Source organism: Acanthaster planci, linkage group LG04, assembly GCF_054643075.1.
Source record: "Acanthaster planci isolate LZ-2023a linkage group LG04, COTS_SCS, whole genome shotgun sequence".
Taxonomy (NCBI): domain Eukaryota; kingdom Metazoa; phylum Echinodermata; class Asteroidea; order Valvatida; family Acanthasteridae; genus Acanthaster; species Acanthaster planci.
Window position 1 is genome coordinate 14,371,520 of NC_141780.1, and position 14,964 is coordinate 14,386,483.

General features: G+C 40.4%; 1 protein-coding gene across 1 annotated transcript; it reads left to right on the forward strand.

The window, feature by feature from the left end:
• Window positions 1–1,296: 1,296 nt before the first annotated feature.
• LOC110974036 (uncharacterized) lies at window positions 1,297–14,687 on the forward strand. Its single transcript, XM_022225341.2, has 4 exons — window positions 1,297–1,454; window positions 3,689–3,814; window positions 8,220–8,492; window positions 9,172–14,687. The coding sequence occupies exons 1-3, from the start codon at window positions 1,339–1,341 to the stop codon at window positions 8,452–8,454; spliced, it is 477 nt and encodes a 158-aa protein (XP_022081033.2). The 5' UTR covers window positions 1,297–1,338; the 3' UTR covers window positions 8,455–8,492; window positions 9,172–14,687.
• Window positions 14,688–14,964: the final 277 nt, after the last annotated feature.

A 14,964-nucleotide genomic window follows, 5' to 3' on the forward strand; every position in this document is an offset into this window, starting at 1 on the left:
GCAATGATCGACATACGCAAGGCACAGTTTAGTTTGCATGTTTTCATGTTCACATTTTGAACCCCAAATTTGCTCTTTGAAAATATTTCTGAGAAAAAAGTTGCTTGCGAGTTTATTGCCATGTAGGCCTACTTACACAACAATAAACTGCCAAAAGAAACGAAAATCTTCGATAGCGAACTGTAAAAAATCTTGCAATTTTTGGTGCAAAAATCAATGCAACGTAGAGGTTAGGCGTTGCTGGCGTCCACATAGTGTCTCCGAGGCTGTTTATATTATTTTAATTTAGTTACAACGAGTGCAAATAAGGTTTACTCAAGCCTATCCCAGTGATACAAAACTGTGCCCTCTCGGAGGACAGTGCCACGGATTACATCATAGATTTGCTCATGAATATGTAAATTCAAATTAGCTGTCAAACAAAACAGCCCCAAAATACAGATTTAAAAAAGCAAAATAAGGTCAACTGAAACACAGAGGTGCAGTTTAGTGAAATATTTCTATTACATCATCCTCTAAAATAAGTTTAAAATGATAAATTTCCAACGATTTTGTTAAACAATTTAATTTCTTCGCCGATTGACTCGCGCGCGTGGCGATTTTACTTGACGTACCGTGTTTTGAATTTCTGCAGTGGATTCCAGGCTACGAGGGTGTTTGGCTCTGCACGTTGATGCCTTTGCAGCTACTGAAGTGTACATGGATGTTATCAGAACAGCATCTGCTTGCCACATAAATGTTTTGCGCCGGCCGGCAGCCCCACCTTTCTCACTCTACCGGAAGACACGGGGAGCGACTGGACCTTTATAATTCAATATTTTAAGTAACTCCACTGTTGTAACTGGGGTTCGTTTTTTTGGGGGGGGGCTAGGATTGTCATTTTCTGGAGGGGACACTCAGTGGGTTTCGGTCACAGTTAAAAGACCGTTAAAGCGGACTACGTCCACACTTTTTCCTTCTCTAAGTTCTGAGTGGGGGCCACAGGCCAGGAGCGGGCGTCCGTGCCCTCCCCCGAGTTACGGTTCCGAGAAACTCAATGGCAATCAATGCATTTGGGGTTTGGGTGAACCTGATTTTTTCGTTGTTGTCCCTTCTCCATACTTCCCAATTGCCCTTCAAAGGTAACTTGTCAGCCTCAGGCTGTTTGTACCATACCAGCTCGAGTTGATGATTGCCGGCGAAATGTATCGATTGATCAATCGATCAATTATGTTTCACTGGTTACGGTAAACCACATCGCGCTGTCAGACGTAGATCGGTACCCACACCCGTGCTGAATGAATGAAGCCCAATCTGAGTGCCGGGTACCAGCAATTACAGCAGCTCCATCGGTACAAGATGGCTGCTGCCAGTAATGCGCCGTCTGGGCCCGGGCTGTCTAGCGTGCAAGGCATGCCAGGCCAGGGGCGCGGACCGAACAACGGCGCAGACTGGCGGAAAAACATCGCTTGCAGGTTTGTCCCACATTTCACTGCGATAAATGCAGTGTTTGTGATTTTTTATCATGTGATTTCCCGATGGGGCGTTGCGATCGTGAGCCGGTGTGATGTCGTGCGTTGTCGTTGGTAGACGTGTAACATGACATTGTACCAGCATGTGATTTGTCGTGCGAGCAGATGGCACGACTGGTATTTTGCCTGCGAGTTGCCGTACTGCAAATATGCTTGCGCAGTGCATAGGCATTGTCTTGTGGAATCAAGATCAAATAGCATTAGTCATAAACAGTGTGACCGTGATTTGACAACATTTCTGTTTTGTTCTTGTGTTTGCAGTACATGAAAATGGCACAGTTGGGAGACATTGCAGAGTTGATTCAGTGAACATGATTGTCCAGAACTACCTATTCTATCATGTCTATTTTATAGTTATGGAAATACACTCTGGTTAAGGAAAAAGTTCTTTACCATGTTTTACTTGCATAACATGAGTACATTATTGATACATCATGTCTGGCTTGTATGCCACACAGCAAGTCAGGAAACATGATCTGTGCTTGTAATATTGTGTAGATATTTTGATTGAATGGGGAAAGGGCAACCAGAAAAAGTGGATAGAATGCTGTTTCATTTCCAATCTGATTCTCTTGTGTTACTTATAAGTTACAGGCTTACATATTATGTGTAGGCCTGTGTGCTTTTACGTGCATGACGTGCACACATGCTTTCATAAACTTAGTCAAGAAATGAAGGAGTTGCATAAAACTGCATATTTTGTTACTCCTAATGCATGTCAGTCTTACAATTTTTATGTTCTTATTTGCATAGAGTAATGTACATGTACACATGTCATCATTTAGTTTACAGACTTGCAGTTTTGTTTGGTTTTGATGACCATTGTATGTACATTCAACTTGTGTCAAGTCCATTCTTCCTGCACAAATCTTCCACATGATATAGTAGTTTGCAAGAATGTTTATCATTTCATCTAGTACGCTTTAAAAATAAATATAATCATACATTGATTGCACTGGAAAATAAGAGTACACTCGAGCAAAGCAAGACAAAAGTATACATTGAAAGCAGGGTTTCCCCAGCCAATTCAACTGTGAGGCGGCCCACCTCACTGACTTTAGTGACCACCTTAAGCTTTTCTGTTGAATTTTACCACCTCAACACTTAAAATAGACAAAGATGAAAGGAAAAAGCAAAACAAATGTTATACAGATATTCTGAAATAGATCAGTTTCAAATCATTCAGAATGGTAAAGGGGGGCATAGAATACCAGATCGCTTTATTTTAGATTGGAAATTTAGGGTAAATATATTTATTGTAGGCCATTTGGAAAATACTCGCTTTTGTTTTAGGCGCTTGAATTTTGGCTAAATTTGTGTGACTGCCTCAAACATATCAGTACCCCAGGGGAAACCCTGATTGAAAGCAAAGCTCACTGTAATGTACTGTTGGTTTTACTATACCCGTCAATCACAAAGTAGAATCCTAGCTTACCATGTAGCTCTCACTTAGAAAGCAACGAAGGAAACAAAATACACCCCTCCGGAGAAATTGAATGGACTGTAATTACCAAACTAGGTTTGGACAAATCTACGATTTGAAACTTGATTCCAATTCCAACCAGGATTTACATGATTGTGCTCAGAATTGCCCCCAGATTTGCCCTGCTAAAAGCACTAAAATCACTTATGATTATGAAATACAAGTGAAAATCTCTCTCTCACTAAAATGTGATTCATGAGAATGAAATTTATGTAAATATATGGAATCAAAAATATCTGGGAAAGAGCACTTTCACACCAAAGCAGACACGTACCATTCTGAAAATTTAACTCGCCAATGTTTGTAATGGAAAAGATGTTTTATAGGAAGTGAAAGTGAAAGTAAAACAACAAGAAGTTTTCAGAAATCAAAATTAATAGGTATTACCAAATTTGACTTTTTTCTAAAAAAAAAAAAGCTTACCCCCTTTCGTTGACAAATTCTGAATAATGGACTCGGTAGTGGAATGGCATTTTGGTTCTAAATTTCAAAGCAGGTAACAATTGAAAGTAAGACAGATTTTCTTCTCTTAGTTTCTAACTTGACACTGGAAACACTGTCAGTTAATTCAGAAAATGAAAAAAAGAAGACAGTGATTGAGCCGACTTAGATAACTCTGATTTTCTCGAGTTGTCTTTTTTGGGGAAAGACAGTGTTTTTTTAATGATTTTTCCCATCTTCTGTGCCTTGGCAGATACTTCATTCATGGACTCTGCAGAGCAGGGGACAACTGTAGATACGCCCATGACCGGGCAGGTAAACCTTCCACACGTTGCAAATTTTTCTTGCTTGGAACCTGTCGCTATGGCAACCAGTGCAAGTAAGTACTTTTTTTTAGTTTATACTTGTTGCACATTGTTTAACCTTAACAGTACATAATACTTGGTAGTAAAATGTAGTACTAAGTGCTGTCGCTTGTAAGAGGACATGACCTTATTGTTACCTGAAGCCATAAAATACAATAGCTAAAACAATGCACCATACAGTGCTATGGCACTATGAATGCACAACTTTATTGTTCTCTGTACGAGTAACAAGGGAGGGTGCCCCATCCAGAAGTAGTAATTTGTAGCACTAGGTCCTTAAGGCTCAGACTACTAAGTGGTATTTTATACTACTGAGTACTGTAAGCCAAATGATGTGCAGGACTGTTAAGGGTTAAAGGACCAATTTTGGCATTTTCTGCTCTAAATCTTTCTAGATCCTGCAAAATCCACCACTAAGCATCTTTTTTTTTTTAATTTTTAAAGGGCACTCATTCTCATCGACATGTAGGATCCTGGCAGTATAGGGTTAGGATATTTTGAATAGTCACAAGTACAGTCTTGCAAGTTTAAGTGTTACGTGTAGGGTTAAGCCTTTTAAACACAAAATACATGTAGGTGTCTCTCTCAAGTGACGTCACTGCCTACAGATTGACAGTAATTGACTTGGATAGGATTTGAACCGGTGACCTCTTGCAAATCTAGTAAACCATGCTGTTACTCTGCCAACAGAGCCGTCCAGCTCTATGTATTCAGGTAACATATCAGGTGACAGTCAAAAGCCCTCAAAGAGCTGCAAGAGAAGATAGACGTGTATAGTAACCACTTTTTGTGACAACTTACATGTATGTGCCACCAATGCCTCCTTTTTGAGCCGAGTTTCTAATTTGCTTTCAAAGTATTGCGGGCTGCTGCCAGAGTTCTCTCATATGGGCCCATTTACACAGATGAGTGGTTATGAAAAGCATTTACAGAAAGGGACATGCCGTATAATATGTTGATTACATACATGGCGGAAGCTAGCTTGGCTTGCAAAGCATATTATTAGCTTTTTACAATAATGCACCATAAGGGTGAGATGTTAAACGTTTAAAGTAAGCAAGTTCCAAATCCGTTTACAGATTTTGCCAAATGCTTAACCCTAACCCCCAAGGCTCCTGCACTAGAAAAGCATACCGAACCTCACAAAATCCAACAGGTTTATGTACTTGTCTATGTACTTGTATATGCAGGTTACTGTACCAAACCTGATAAACTCCAACAGAATGAGCCCGTTGGAATTTGAGTGATATGGTATGGATGAGTCTATGCAGTATAGGATGACTTGCACTGAACAGTACCAAACCTGACAAAATCAAGCATAGTCCAACAATTAGTACAGCAAGCCAGACACTGCACACAGTGACCTGTGTGTGTCCCAACTCACACAGAATCCAAGGTTAATAAATGGAACCGTCCTTTAGAGGTTTGCTGTTTTGATTGATGCAATCTTATGTTCTTTTTATTGTAAATGATGCCTGTAAAATAATATAAAATAATAATACAGGATTTCTATAGTGCTATCCATCTACATGTAGATCATGGCGCTAAGGGTAGCAACGACCAATGATAAAAGGACATTTAATTTAGATCGCAAATATCGATGTTTTTAGTTGTTTTTTGAAGGATGAAACAGTTTCCAGAGCTCTGATGTGGGCAGCTATTGTGTTCCACAGTGTGGGACCAGAGATTGTGAAGGCTTCGTGGGTGAAGCCGTGTTGTGATCCCGGTAGTACTGACAGCAGGGTGACATCACAGCTGCAACGAAGACCAGGTGGACCAGGAACATCAAGGGTGAAGCAGTGTTCAAGGTACTGAGGAACTGTGTGGTGAAATTGGAAGATGAGCAGAGCAAGCTTAAATTGAATTCTCTGTTGGACAGGAAGCCAGTGAAGTCGGGCAAGCAGTGGAGACAGTGGTTCGCACCAGCCAGCAGCAAATAAAATGCCGGCAGCATGATTTTGAGGTCGTTTGAGTCTTGTTAGATGTGTTTCAGCTTCACCAAATAACAGAGAATTACAAAAATCAAGCCGTAAGAGAACAACGGCTCTGCTGACATGATGACAGGAATCAAAATCAAGGTATCCGCGAATTCGTGACATGTTCCGAAAGTGGAAGTTAATGGACCGCTGGATTGTGGCAACGGGTGTAGTCATGGACATGTGTTCATCAAAGTGAATCCCGAGATAGCGGACCGACTGTGATGGTGAGACAATGGAACTCCCGATTTGCAAGGTGACAAGAGGCAAATTGAGAAGTGAATGGGCTGATGCTGCAACGAGAACTTCTGTTTTGCTTCATTCAGCTTAAGCACGTTGTCAGTCAACCATGACTTCAAGTGCTGGATGCAAGAAAACAACCTGGAAGGCGCAGCTGATATGGAGTCCGGATCCTTAGAGTTAAAAGTGCAATATAACTGAATGTCATCAGCATAAATGTGAAACTTGAGACCGTATGGGCGAATGATGTCACCCATAAGGTTGATGTAGATGATAAATACAAAGGTCCCTAGAACGGAGCCTTGAGGACTCTGTAGTTGAGAGGTTTTGGGCACAAGGAGTGCCCCTCAACATATGCACTACAAGATCTGTCTGTATGAAAGCTGCGAAACCAAGAGAGAGCATTTCCCACCAGGCCAATGGATTCGCCAAGCCTCTGGAGAAGAATACGGTGATCCACAGTGTCAAAAGCTGCGCTCAAGTCCAAGAGGACATGGAACACTACTCTATTATTGTCCATCGCCTGTGTTACATGCATGTCATCTTTTACCAATAGTAGTGCAGTTTCCGTACTCTGACCATATCTGTATGCAGACTGATGGGACTCCCAGAGATGGTGGTCATCCATGTGTGCAGGGAGGTGGGATACTATGGCCTTCTCAATAACTTTTGAAAGAAAAGGTTGGTTTGACAGTGGGTGAAAGTCGGTGAGTTTGCTCGTGTCCAGCGAGGATTTCTTACAATACTAAGCCTGGTTTCTGTCACATATCCAGAAAATGAAAGCGTTTTGTTGCGAAGTGAGCGTGCATTCCAAAGACGCACACTGAGGTGATCGGAAATGGTGGTTGAGGTCATGTTGAATATGCGACTTGGACGATATTTGGCCTAAAGGGCAATGGCTCGGGGCCCCCTATGTGTGGGCCGGTTTGAGTTGATCCAAGGTCGACAGTGATGGACCAATCATGTAGAGGGAAAGGTGCTTTAGGGCAGCTGGCATCGCCAATGACTTCAAGATCATCTGGATTGTGTACAAGATTGGAATATCTGTAATGGATAAGACTTCGGTGAAGAAGTTGAGCATCTGGTCCTAGGTTTGGCTCAATATCACCGCATGGTAACAACGTTATATTGAATGTGTCCAAAGAATTGCCATAGGAGGAGATGCAGGTTTCAGAAACCTGAGTGTTGTTTGCAGTGTTGAGAAGCAGCGTTTCCAGTAACATGGCCGTTGTCAGTAGTAACCCATTCTTGTCATTGTGGTTGACGAGTGAAGCTGAAAGGCTGACGCAACAATAACAAAAATAACTTCAGTTACCCTTTGTGTCCATCCAGTTCAGAATTTTGTCACCTGTTCACACGCAAACGTACAGGGTCACAATGGCTACCATCAGACTTGGCGATATCAGACTGCAGTCGTTGTGTGCCAGAAAAATCGCCAGCTTATACTGGGATCTTGGACAGAACAGAACTACACCACTTTAATCTATGATGCAGACTTTATCGTCGGTAACGACGGAAGAACAAACACTGATCGTAGTCTTGTATACAAGGATGCTCAAAGAAGAGCTGTTACCAAAACATGGCAGACTGTAAGACGAAAACACAAATGTAATCTGATTCTCAAAAAACTTTTCCCCTTTGACATCCATGTACGTTTTGAGAAAAAAGTGAATTCTAAAATAATAAACATTGCTTTTTTAAATGCCCCGACATCAATCTACATTTTTGCATTGGTTGGACCATGTGCATTGTTGAATTATATAATTATGCATGTATGAAAACATCGAGGTAGGCAGCAGCAGCCTCTGGAAAGCGTTGGCTAAACGTTTAAATAGGAAAGTTTCTAAACGTTTTTCAAATTATACGTAAATTTCCACCCTGAATGCACCATAGGAAGAGCCCCAAGGCGTCATGAAGAAGCACTCAACCATGCCAGCTAGTCCTCCATCCTAAAGATATTGTACTTCATATGTACTTGCCAGAACTTCATATCGCACTTTGGTATCCTTGAAAATCGCTCATTTTTATAAATGAAAATGTTCATTGCCCTTTTGTGCACTGTGACTACTTTCATGTAATCAGTCACATAGGAAACTACTGTGTTTTATAGTTTGGGCCACGTGGCATATCTTTCCCATTCACTGTGTAAATGGAGTGTAAAACCTCCATTCACCCCACCTTTAAACCTGTTTGTTCTCTCCAGGTTTGACCATGACGTGCCGGGTGCCCCAGTCCAGCCCATGAGCCTGCCACCCCCGGCCATGATCCCCATGGCCCAGAACATCAGCTGGGGCCAGCCCCCCGTCCACCCCATGTACCAACCAGTCATGGCTGCCGCCTACTACGTCCCGCCCCACATGGTACAGATGCCGCAGCGGGCCGATGTGACCGTGATGCCCGACGGATCCCAGGTCACTGAGGAGAGGAGAGGTTACTGAGTCCAGCTGCAGCGAGCGGACTGCTGGAGTTTAAGCAGGTAAAATAAGATGGAAAGGAATCATTTGTGATCCGTAGATGTGCCTAATATTAAAGTGAAGTGGTAAGAATACAGTACAATGTAGCTGCAATGAACACAACAGGGTCCAAGCAAAATAATCTTCCTTGCAGTTGTTCTGTTTAGCTGTGTTGTACTGTAATTTCAGGAGGGACATGTGGAATGTTCCATTTCATAAGGCCAAGCCAAATGGAGTGGAAAATTTTATCTGTCACTGAATGGAAGGGTTCACTTTAGTTTAGATAAAAATTGCCTGTTGAAGTTTGATCACTGTCATTCAACTGTATGCATTTTCAAAATAGAGATATATGTATTGGCATTTTTGAATTCAGCAGAAAGAGAGCTTTCCAGTGTACGTCGTATACCTAGGGTATACAGTATACCTAGGGTAGAAGTATAAGGTGACAATGTGACATTATTCTGGCAGCTCTGTGTCTTGGTTCCGGACATTGTTTCAACATTTCAGACCAGGCACGAATAATGCTATCGTCAAAATTGCTGGGAAAATGACATTTTTAGATATATGCTCCTGCTATATTTAGAATTAAATAGGAGACAGGTTACTCTTTCTTAATATTAGATGTGAGATTTTGGGGTGTTAAGTTTTAAAAACTAGTCTAATTTACAAATTGATTTTGATTTTTTTTCTCCTCCGTTGCAGATAATGTGATGGACATCCATGCACCATAGAGCAGGACTGAAAACGCTCAAGAACCAGGAAAGCTGAGTCGTTCGTCATGATTTCCATAGTAGAAGATTTGTATAATATCATATTAACCTTAAACAGGATAATCCACAGTTCCCCTTTATACACTCAGTTTAAAGTTATTGTGTAATCACATTATAGGGCACGTACAAGAGCTTGATTGTGACATGATTTGCTAACTTGCCTCCAACAGAGAGGACTTGTGGTTTGCAAGCTATTTCTAAAAGGAACTGTCAAGAAATAGCCTTTTTGTCGACCAGCTACGTTTAATTTCCATATGTTGAATTATTTGCCCACAGTAAAACACACACACCCACGCAGGGATGTATAAAGTAATTGTGGGGACAAGCACTCCTCTTTGCACCTGTTTTGTGGGGACCCAAAACACTATGGGGACAAAATTTTGCCTCCACAACTCAGTCCCAAATTTCTCGACGAAAGAAATGATCCCTTCGTGCTGTGAAGGCCTTCCCTCGCACACATACACACACACACTCAACAGAAAAGGAAAAAGGAAATGAGTTCTGTGGTTTGGCGTGTAGCTGGAGTCGGTTTTCTGTCCTGTTCTTGATGCATTGTAATGTGCTTATATTTCTAATTACCAGAGAAATGGGGGAGGGGGGAAGGGAGGGAAGCCCTGCTGTGATCTTTGCAGCGTTCCTCCCAAAGCTATAAGGCAAGCCCATTTTTCTCCCACGATCCTCTGAGATGTGACAAAGATGGTGGAGGGCTCCCTTCACGTGTCCTCCCATCTGTATGATTTTTTTTTTGTTTAAATTGTTGAGGTGATTTTTACGTTAACTGTAAATTTTTTTTTTAACTGATGAACCATTCAAGTGCAAGTAATGTTATAATGTAACGTTTTAAGGGGTATGCAACTGGACCAATGTGCCCAGATATTCTGAGGTTAGTTTGGTCCGTGGACCTTGTTTCCTTGAACTTTGCTTGGTCACCTACAGAATGCATAAATGGAGCAGAGTTGAAGAAAAAGTGAAAAATTATTGAAAAATGGGGGTCATATCAACAAAGATTGAACTTTTTTTATTGTCTGTGTACATGTACTTTTAACTCAACTTTGTCTTCGATTGTCTGACTGTGTATCAGAAATAATTTATTACTTTAAATGAACAGATGGCCGTACTTTGAGGGGGGGGTGTTATTTCAGAGCAGAAGGACACGATTATCCAAAGACTTTGTAATGTGCAGGCTAGGTTTTGATGTAAATGCCAAAAAAGTTGAGCAGTGAAAACGGAAAACCCCCTCCTTGCCCTCCTATGTCAAAACCGTTGGCCTTTTTGTAAAAAAAAAAAGAAATCATAGATTTACACATGGATGCAAACTCGTGCCATTGATTTTGAGTTTGATAAGAAATGCCTTTCAAATTGTAACATACTCAACAGTTTCTAATGTGTTTGCAAAATTAAGAAATGGGTGATTGAGGGTCCTGAATACGATTGTGCAGATTAATACGTCAACTTATCAATGGCCTTGTCTTTACTACTCGTGTTTAAGTATAACATGCCCATCCAAGTTCATTACACACTGACAGATGGCAGATGAATGTTCAAAGATGGGGAAGTTTTATTTCATTTATTAATTTATTTTTCTGTTTGTCTGAAAGTCTTGTGTCCTTGATATCAAAATTACCAATTGGATCATACTTGCCATGTCATGATTGAAACAATCTTATAGAATTTCTTCACATCACATTTTGTTTGATTTTGATGCAGTGATGCAATCTTGGAAAAGCAAACAGCTTTTTTTCTGTACGTGAATTTGTGTGTTGTCTGACGTCTGTGTGTCGAAAGGGTGCAGCCATTTGTAATGTCAGAGGTCAGTGTCAAAGGTCAGTGCTAAAGGTTGAGAGTTGTGTACATAACATTGCATGCAGTATGGGCCGTTGTAGATAGCTTGGCTTCATACAGGTTCCAGTGAATTGATGTTTCATTATCAGCTGCAGTTGGTTACTGTCAATGATGATATTAGTTGCAAGAAATTTCTACCGATGTGCAGAAAGGATGATCAGTAGTTGATGTCCAACAAGTGACTCGTTCTTTCAAGAGTGAGCTGATTTTTTTTTGCTGCATACATGTAAAGACAGGAGTAGAGGATATTAAAGGATGTGCTATCCCTCTCAAGGTTCCCCATAGCACCAGTGTGTGGCAGATGAAAGTGTTTACGTTTTTTCCTGGATGTTAGATCATAGTTCAGCTCGATAGCAGTGTGTAGAATTACGTGTAAATTGGTGACGCTGTATACTATACATATCATTGAGCAGCTTTCGGTGATGAAGAGGCATCCCAGGAACCTGTTGCAGAACAATGTTTCTACAACTGTGGGATCTGTTAGGACCATCAATCTCCACTAAATAAACAAAAACCTTTACGTATCTATTGTTCACGAGGTGGTCCTGTGGAAGATAGCGACTCCGCTTATAAAGCCAGTGGTCTGTCCAGGTTTTTTTTTTCCTTAATTGGACATCAGTGGTTTGGACACTTGGGAATTTGAATAGGAGTGTCCATGCTGGACATCCAAAAGACTAGATACATGGTTTTTAATCAAATCCCTGTAAAACCGACGTGCGCAGGGTAATTACTTGTCTTAATTTTGGTTACCGTCAATATGCATATGTTGTACATAACTGTTTTTGTAAACAAGGAAAAATGTGATAGTGGAGGCAAGGGCTTTTGTTCGGATAAGTTGGACCAAAAAAACGATTCAATGGTCTGATGGCAAGTCATCTACACAAATGATACCAGAGCAGTTAGCTGCCCCACGTTGTATTTTGCTGTCAGATTTTTGAGGAGAGGATTGTTGTGGAGTGGCAGAACTTGATCAAAGTGGCAGTAACAATATGAGTAGACTGGTCTGCAGTCTGTTTCCAGACAGAAGTACAACTTTCTGGCAAGGTGCGGGTAATCTGCACAAAACAGGAGCTTCGTTTTAAAAAAATGTTGTTTCAAAATGCACTTTATGTCATTGATGAGCCAAAGTGCAACTCTTGACATTGTTAGTTAGGTGGTTTTTGTATCAAGACTTACGTCATTTGAATTCATTCAAGAAAAATAACAGTAACTGGTTAACCTTAATTAAGGACTTGGCAGTTGTTTTCTCCAACCTTAACAGTCTTGAAATCCTGCTACCATAGAGAATTCAGAATTGTTAGTTTTAATGATGCATCTGATGATGGTAACACATCAGAGAGTAGTCGGTCAGAGTAGAGTATGGTCACTGTCTGCCCTTGCTACAAATAAGGGCAAAGGTTTATCCATCAAGCTCTTCAGGTGGTACTATCACAAAGATAGTGTGAGTTTATGTTATGTTTAATACAGTGGATAAGATTTCATATCATTGAGTATCGTTTATCCATCTGCATGATAACTGATGAGGCACTTGAACCTAATTATTGAGTGATTTATGAAGGAATGAAAGTTACTAATGGTAGGTGGAAACTGAGTAAATCTTTGATTAAGTTTCATCTAGAGAAAGCGTACTCATTATTTTAAGATCTGATAACAGATTTGGTTTGATTTGATTTGATTTTGCAGCCTATTCAGTTTCACAGAAAGAAGCATGCTTTTTATACATAAAGTTTACAGACATCAAAATTCCAAAGACATGGCTTTCAGGGTCAGAGCGAACGTGTAGGTCCATTTCGTAAGTTTGAAGCAGCTGTCATGACTGTTGATTGATAAATTCACTCATATTTGTGAAATATTGATGCTTGTCCCTTCTAAACACCACCAGAAAAACCACTATAGCAACCTGTAAACCACTGTAGTAATTGCTGTGACATTACTTTGAGTATCACCTGCCATACTGGTCAAAATAGAAGAGTGGAAAAATGGTATGCCCCTGAGTGTAAGACTGTGGTCCAAACTTAGATGGAAAATTCTGGTCAAGAGTTGTTATTCCCTTGGGAATATTGCCGAGGGACATTGTGTAATAATTTATGTATAGGTTATTTTGAAATAGTGTGAGTGGATTTTTTCCCCAGTAGCGTATTGGCTACTTCAAATTAACAGTGTGTACATTATTACATTATCTGTTACCGTGTCTCATACATATTTATGATCAAGAGCTAAACTCTCACTGGTCCATTCGTCGTCACTTGCCAGTTGCCGTTTTAACTGTTTACCGGGGTGCACGCGAGGATCCACACACAAGTAAGATATGCCAACAGTTCAGTGTAATCATCATTCGTGTGGAGTATGCATGTGCTACATGCACATTACATATGAAGAGACAGTGGGGCACATACATGCCACCTTTTCTTGCCCCTGGCATTTTTATGGCAACTGAATATGACTGAGGTGTGGTGGATCAAATATAATAGGATTTGTTTCTGGTAGGTAGTCAATTTTAGCTCCCTAACCTATTGTCAACTTCCAATAATGAGGAAGGCGAAACTTGCTATCGACTGGAAATAAACTGTTTCCATTTGTTTACTTCCACCCCACAGATGTTGCATTTGGCCATGTGGGTGGGTATTGCACTTAATGGCGTGCTCTGTTAATTGACAGACTGGCACTTTTCTGTTTGGTCCATTGAATGCCCATACACTCGCACATGTAGTTGATCACAAAAGGAAGCTCTCCTCGGACATTGCCTGTAGATCTTGGTAAAATCCACTGTAATGAAAGGCACATGGCCATTTCATATATTTAAGAATGTGATACCCTGTTTGTTCAGAAACAACTGAAAATCAGTCCTGTGTAGAAAAAAAAAGGAAGCTAAATGAAAGGAATTGATCAAGAAAGCTTGCAACTTTTTATCACTGAAATTTCAGATGACATGTAGACCTCTTTCATTACAATGGATCTATCCTGTTGGGTTGCCTAAATGTTTGCGTCCCTGTGTTAGAAGTGTTTCTGGAATATAAAATGACAAAGGTTTACTCATATTCTTCAATGCAAAGTGATCTTTACAGCCTTGCAAGAAGGATCACATCTTGTTTGAGGTACATGTGTTTAATGATGCTAGCAGTTTCAGTTTTTGAAACCCTCTTATTTAGTTTTTGAATTTTTTGTTTGTTCTATTTTTTCTGTATAATTGTGTTTTGTTTTTTTATAATGTGTTCATCCTCATCTGGGTTGTTTCATTAAATGTGGCTCTTTATTAAGATTAAGTTAAATACATATTTTATTTTAAAGACCATACCTTTTTCACAATATGCTAAAGCTACATGATTTCTATTTAGTTTCTAATTTTATATTTACCCCTGTGGTTATTTCTTGTTACAAATTTGTCACCGTAATGGAGGTTAAACTGCCTTTAAACCAAGCGTTTGTAATATGTGTATTGTAAAGTAGCATAATAAATAGCACATTTTGATTTGTATGTAAGCGGGGTTGTCCCATATATCTCGAGGTAAGACCAAATATATTTGGCTTCTTTTTTTCCTTTTTTTTTTTTTTTTTTTGGGAGGAATAAACCTGAAGTGATTGCATATTGTGTCCGTCTACTCTGAAGTCACGGGTCCGCCTCCATTTATTTGAGTCGAAACTGTCGAGTGCGTTTGTGTGGCCTTTCATAGGTGTAATCTTGGAGCTTGGCCCCATCAGAGCCCCTGCTGCGCTCACACCTACCTGTGAGTTGCGACCGATTTTTTTAAGAACCGGTGGCTGGCCAGGCCGATTTATCTGCAAGGGTGTTGGGTCAGCCATCAGCCGGGCAGAGAATAAAAAATCTTAAAACTGGACCAAGAAATTATGACGGGGGTTTGACACTGCGCTTGTCCTTGAAGTC

What these genes read in the sequence shown, in the direction of transcription:
- LOC110974036 (XM_022225341.2), top strand. Translation starts at nt 1,339, where the DNA reads ATGGCTGCTGCCAGTAATGCGCCGTCTGGGCCCGGGCTGTCTAGCGTG. An exon ending in CGGAAAAACATCGCTTGCAG is followed by an intron (nt 1,455 to 3,688) that starts GTTTGTCCCACA and finishes GTGCCTTGGCAG; the next exon opens with ATACTTCATTCATGGACTCT. An exon ending in CGCTATGGCAACCAGTGCAA is followed by an intron (nt 3,815 to 8,219) that starts GTAAGTACTTTT and finishes TGTTCTCTCCAG; the next exon opens with GTTTGACCATGACGTGCCGG.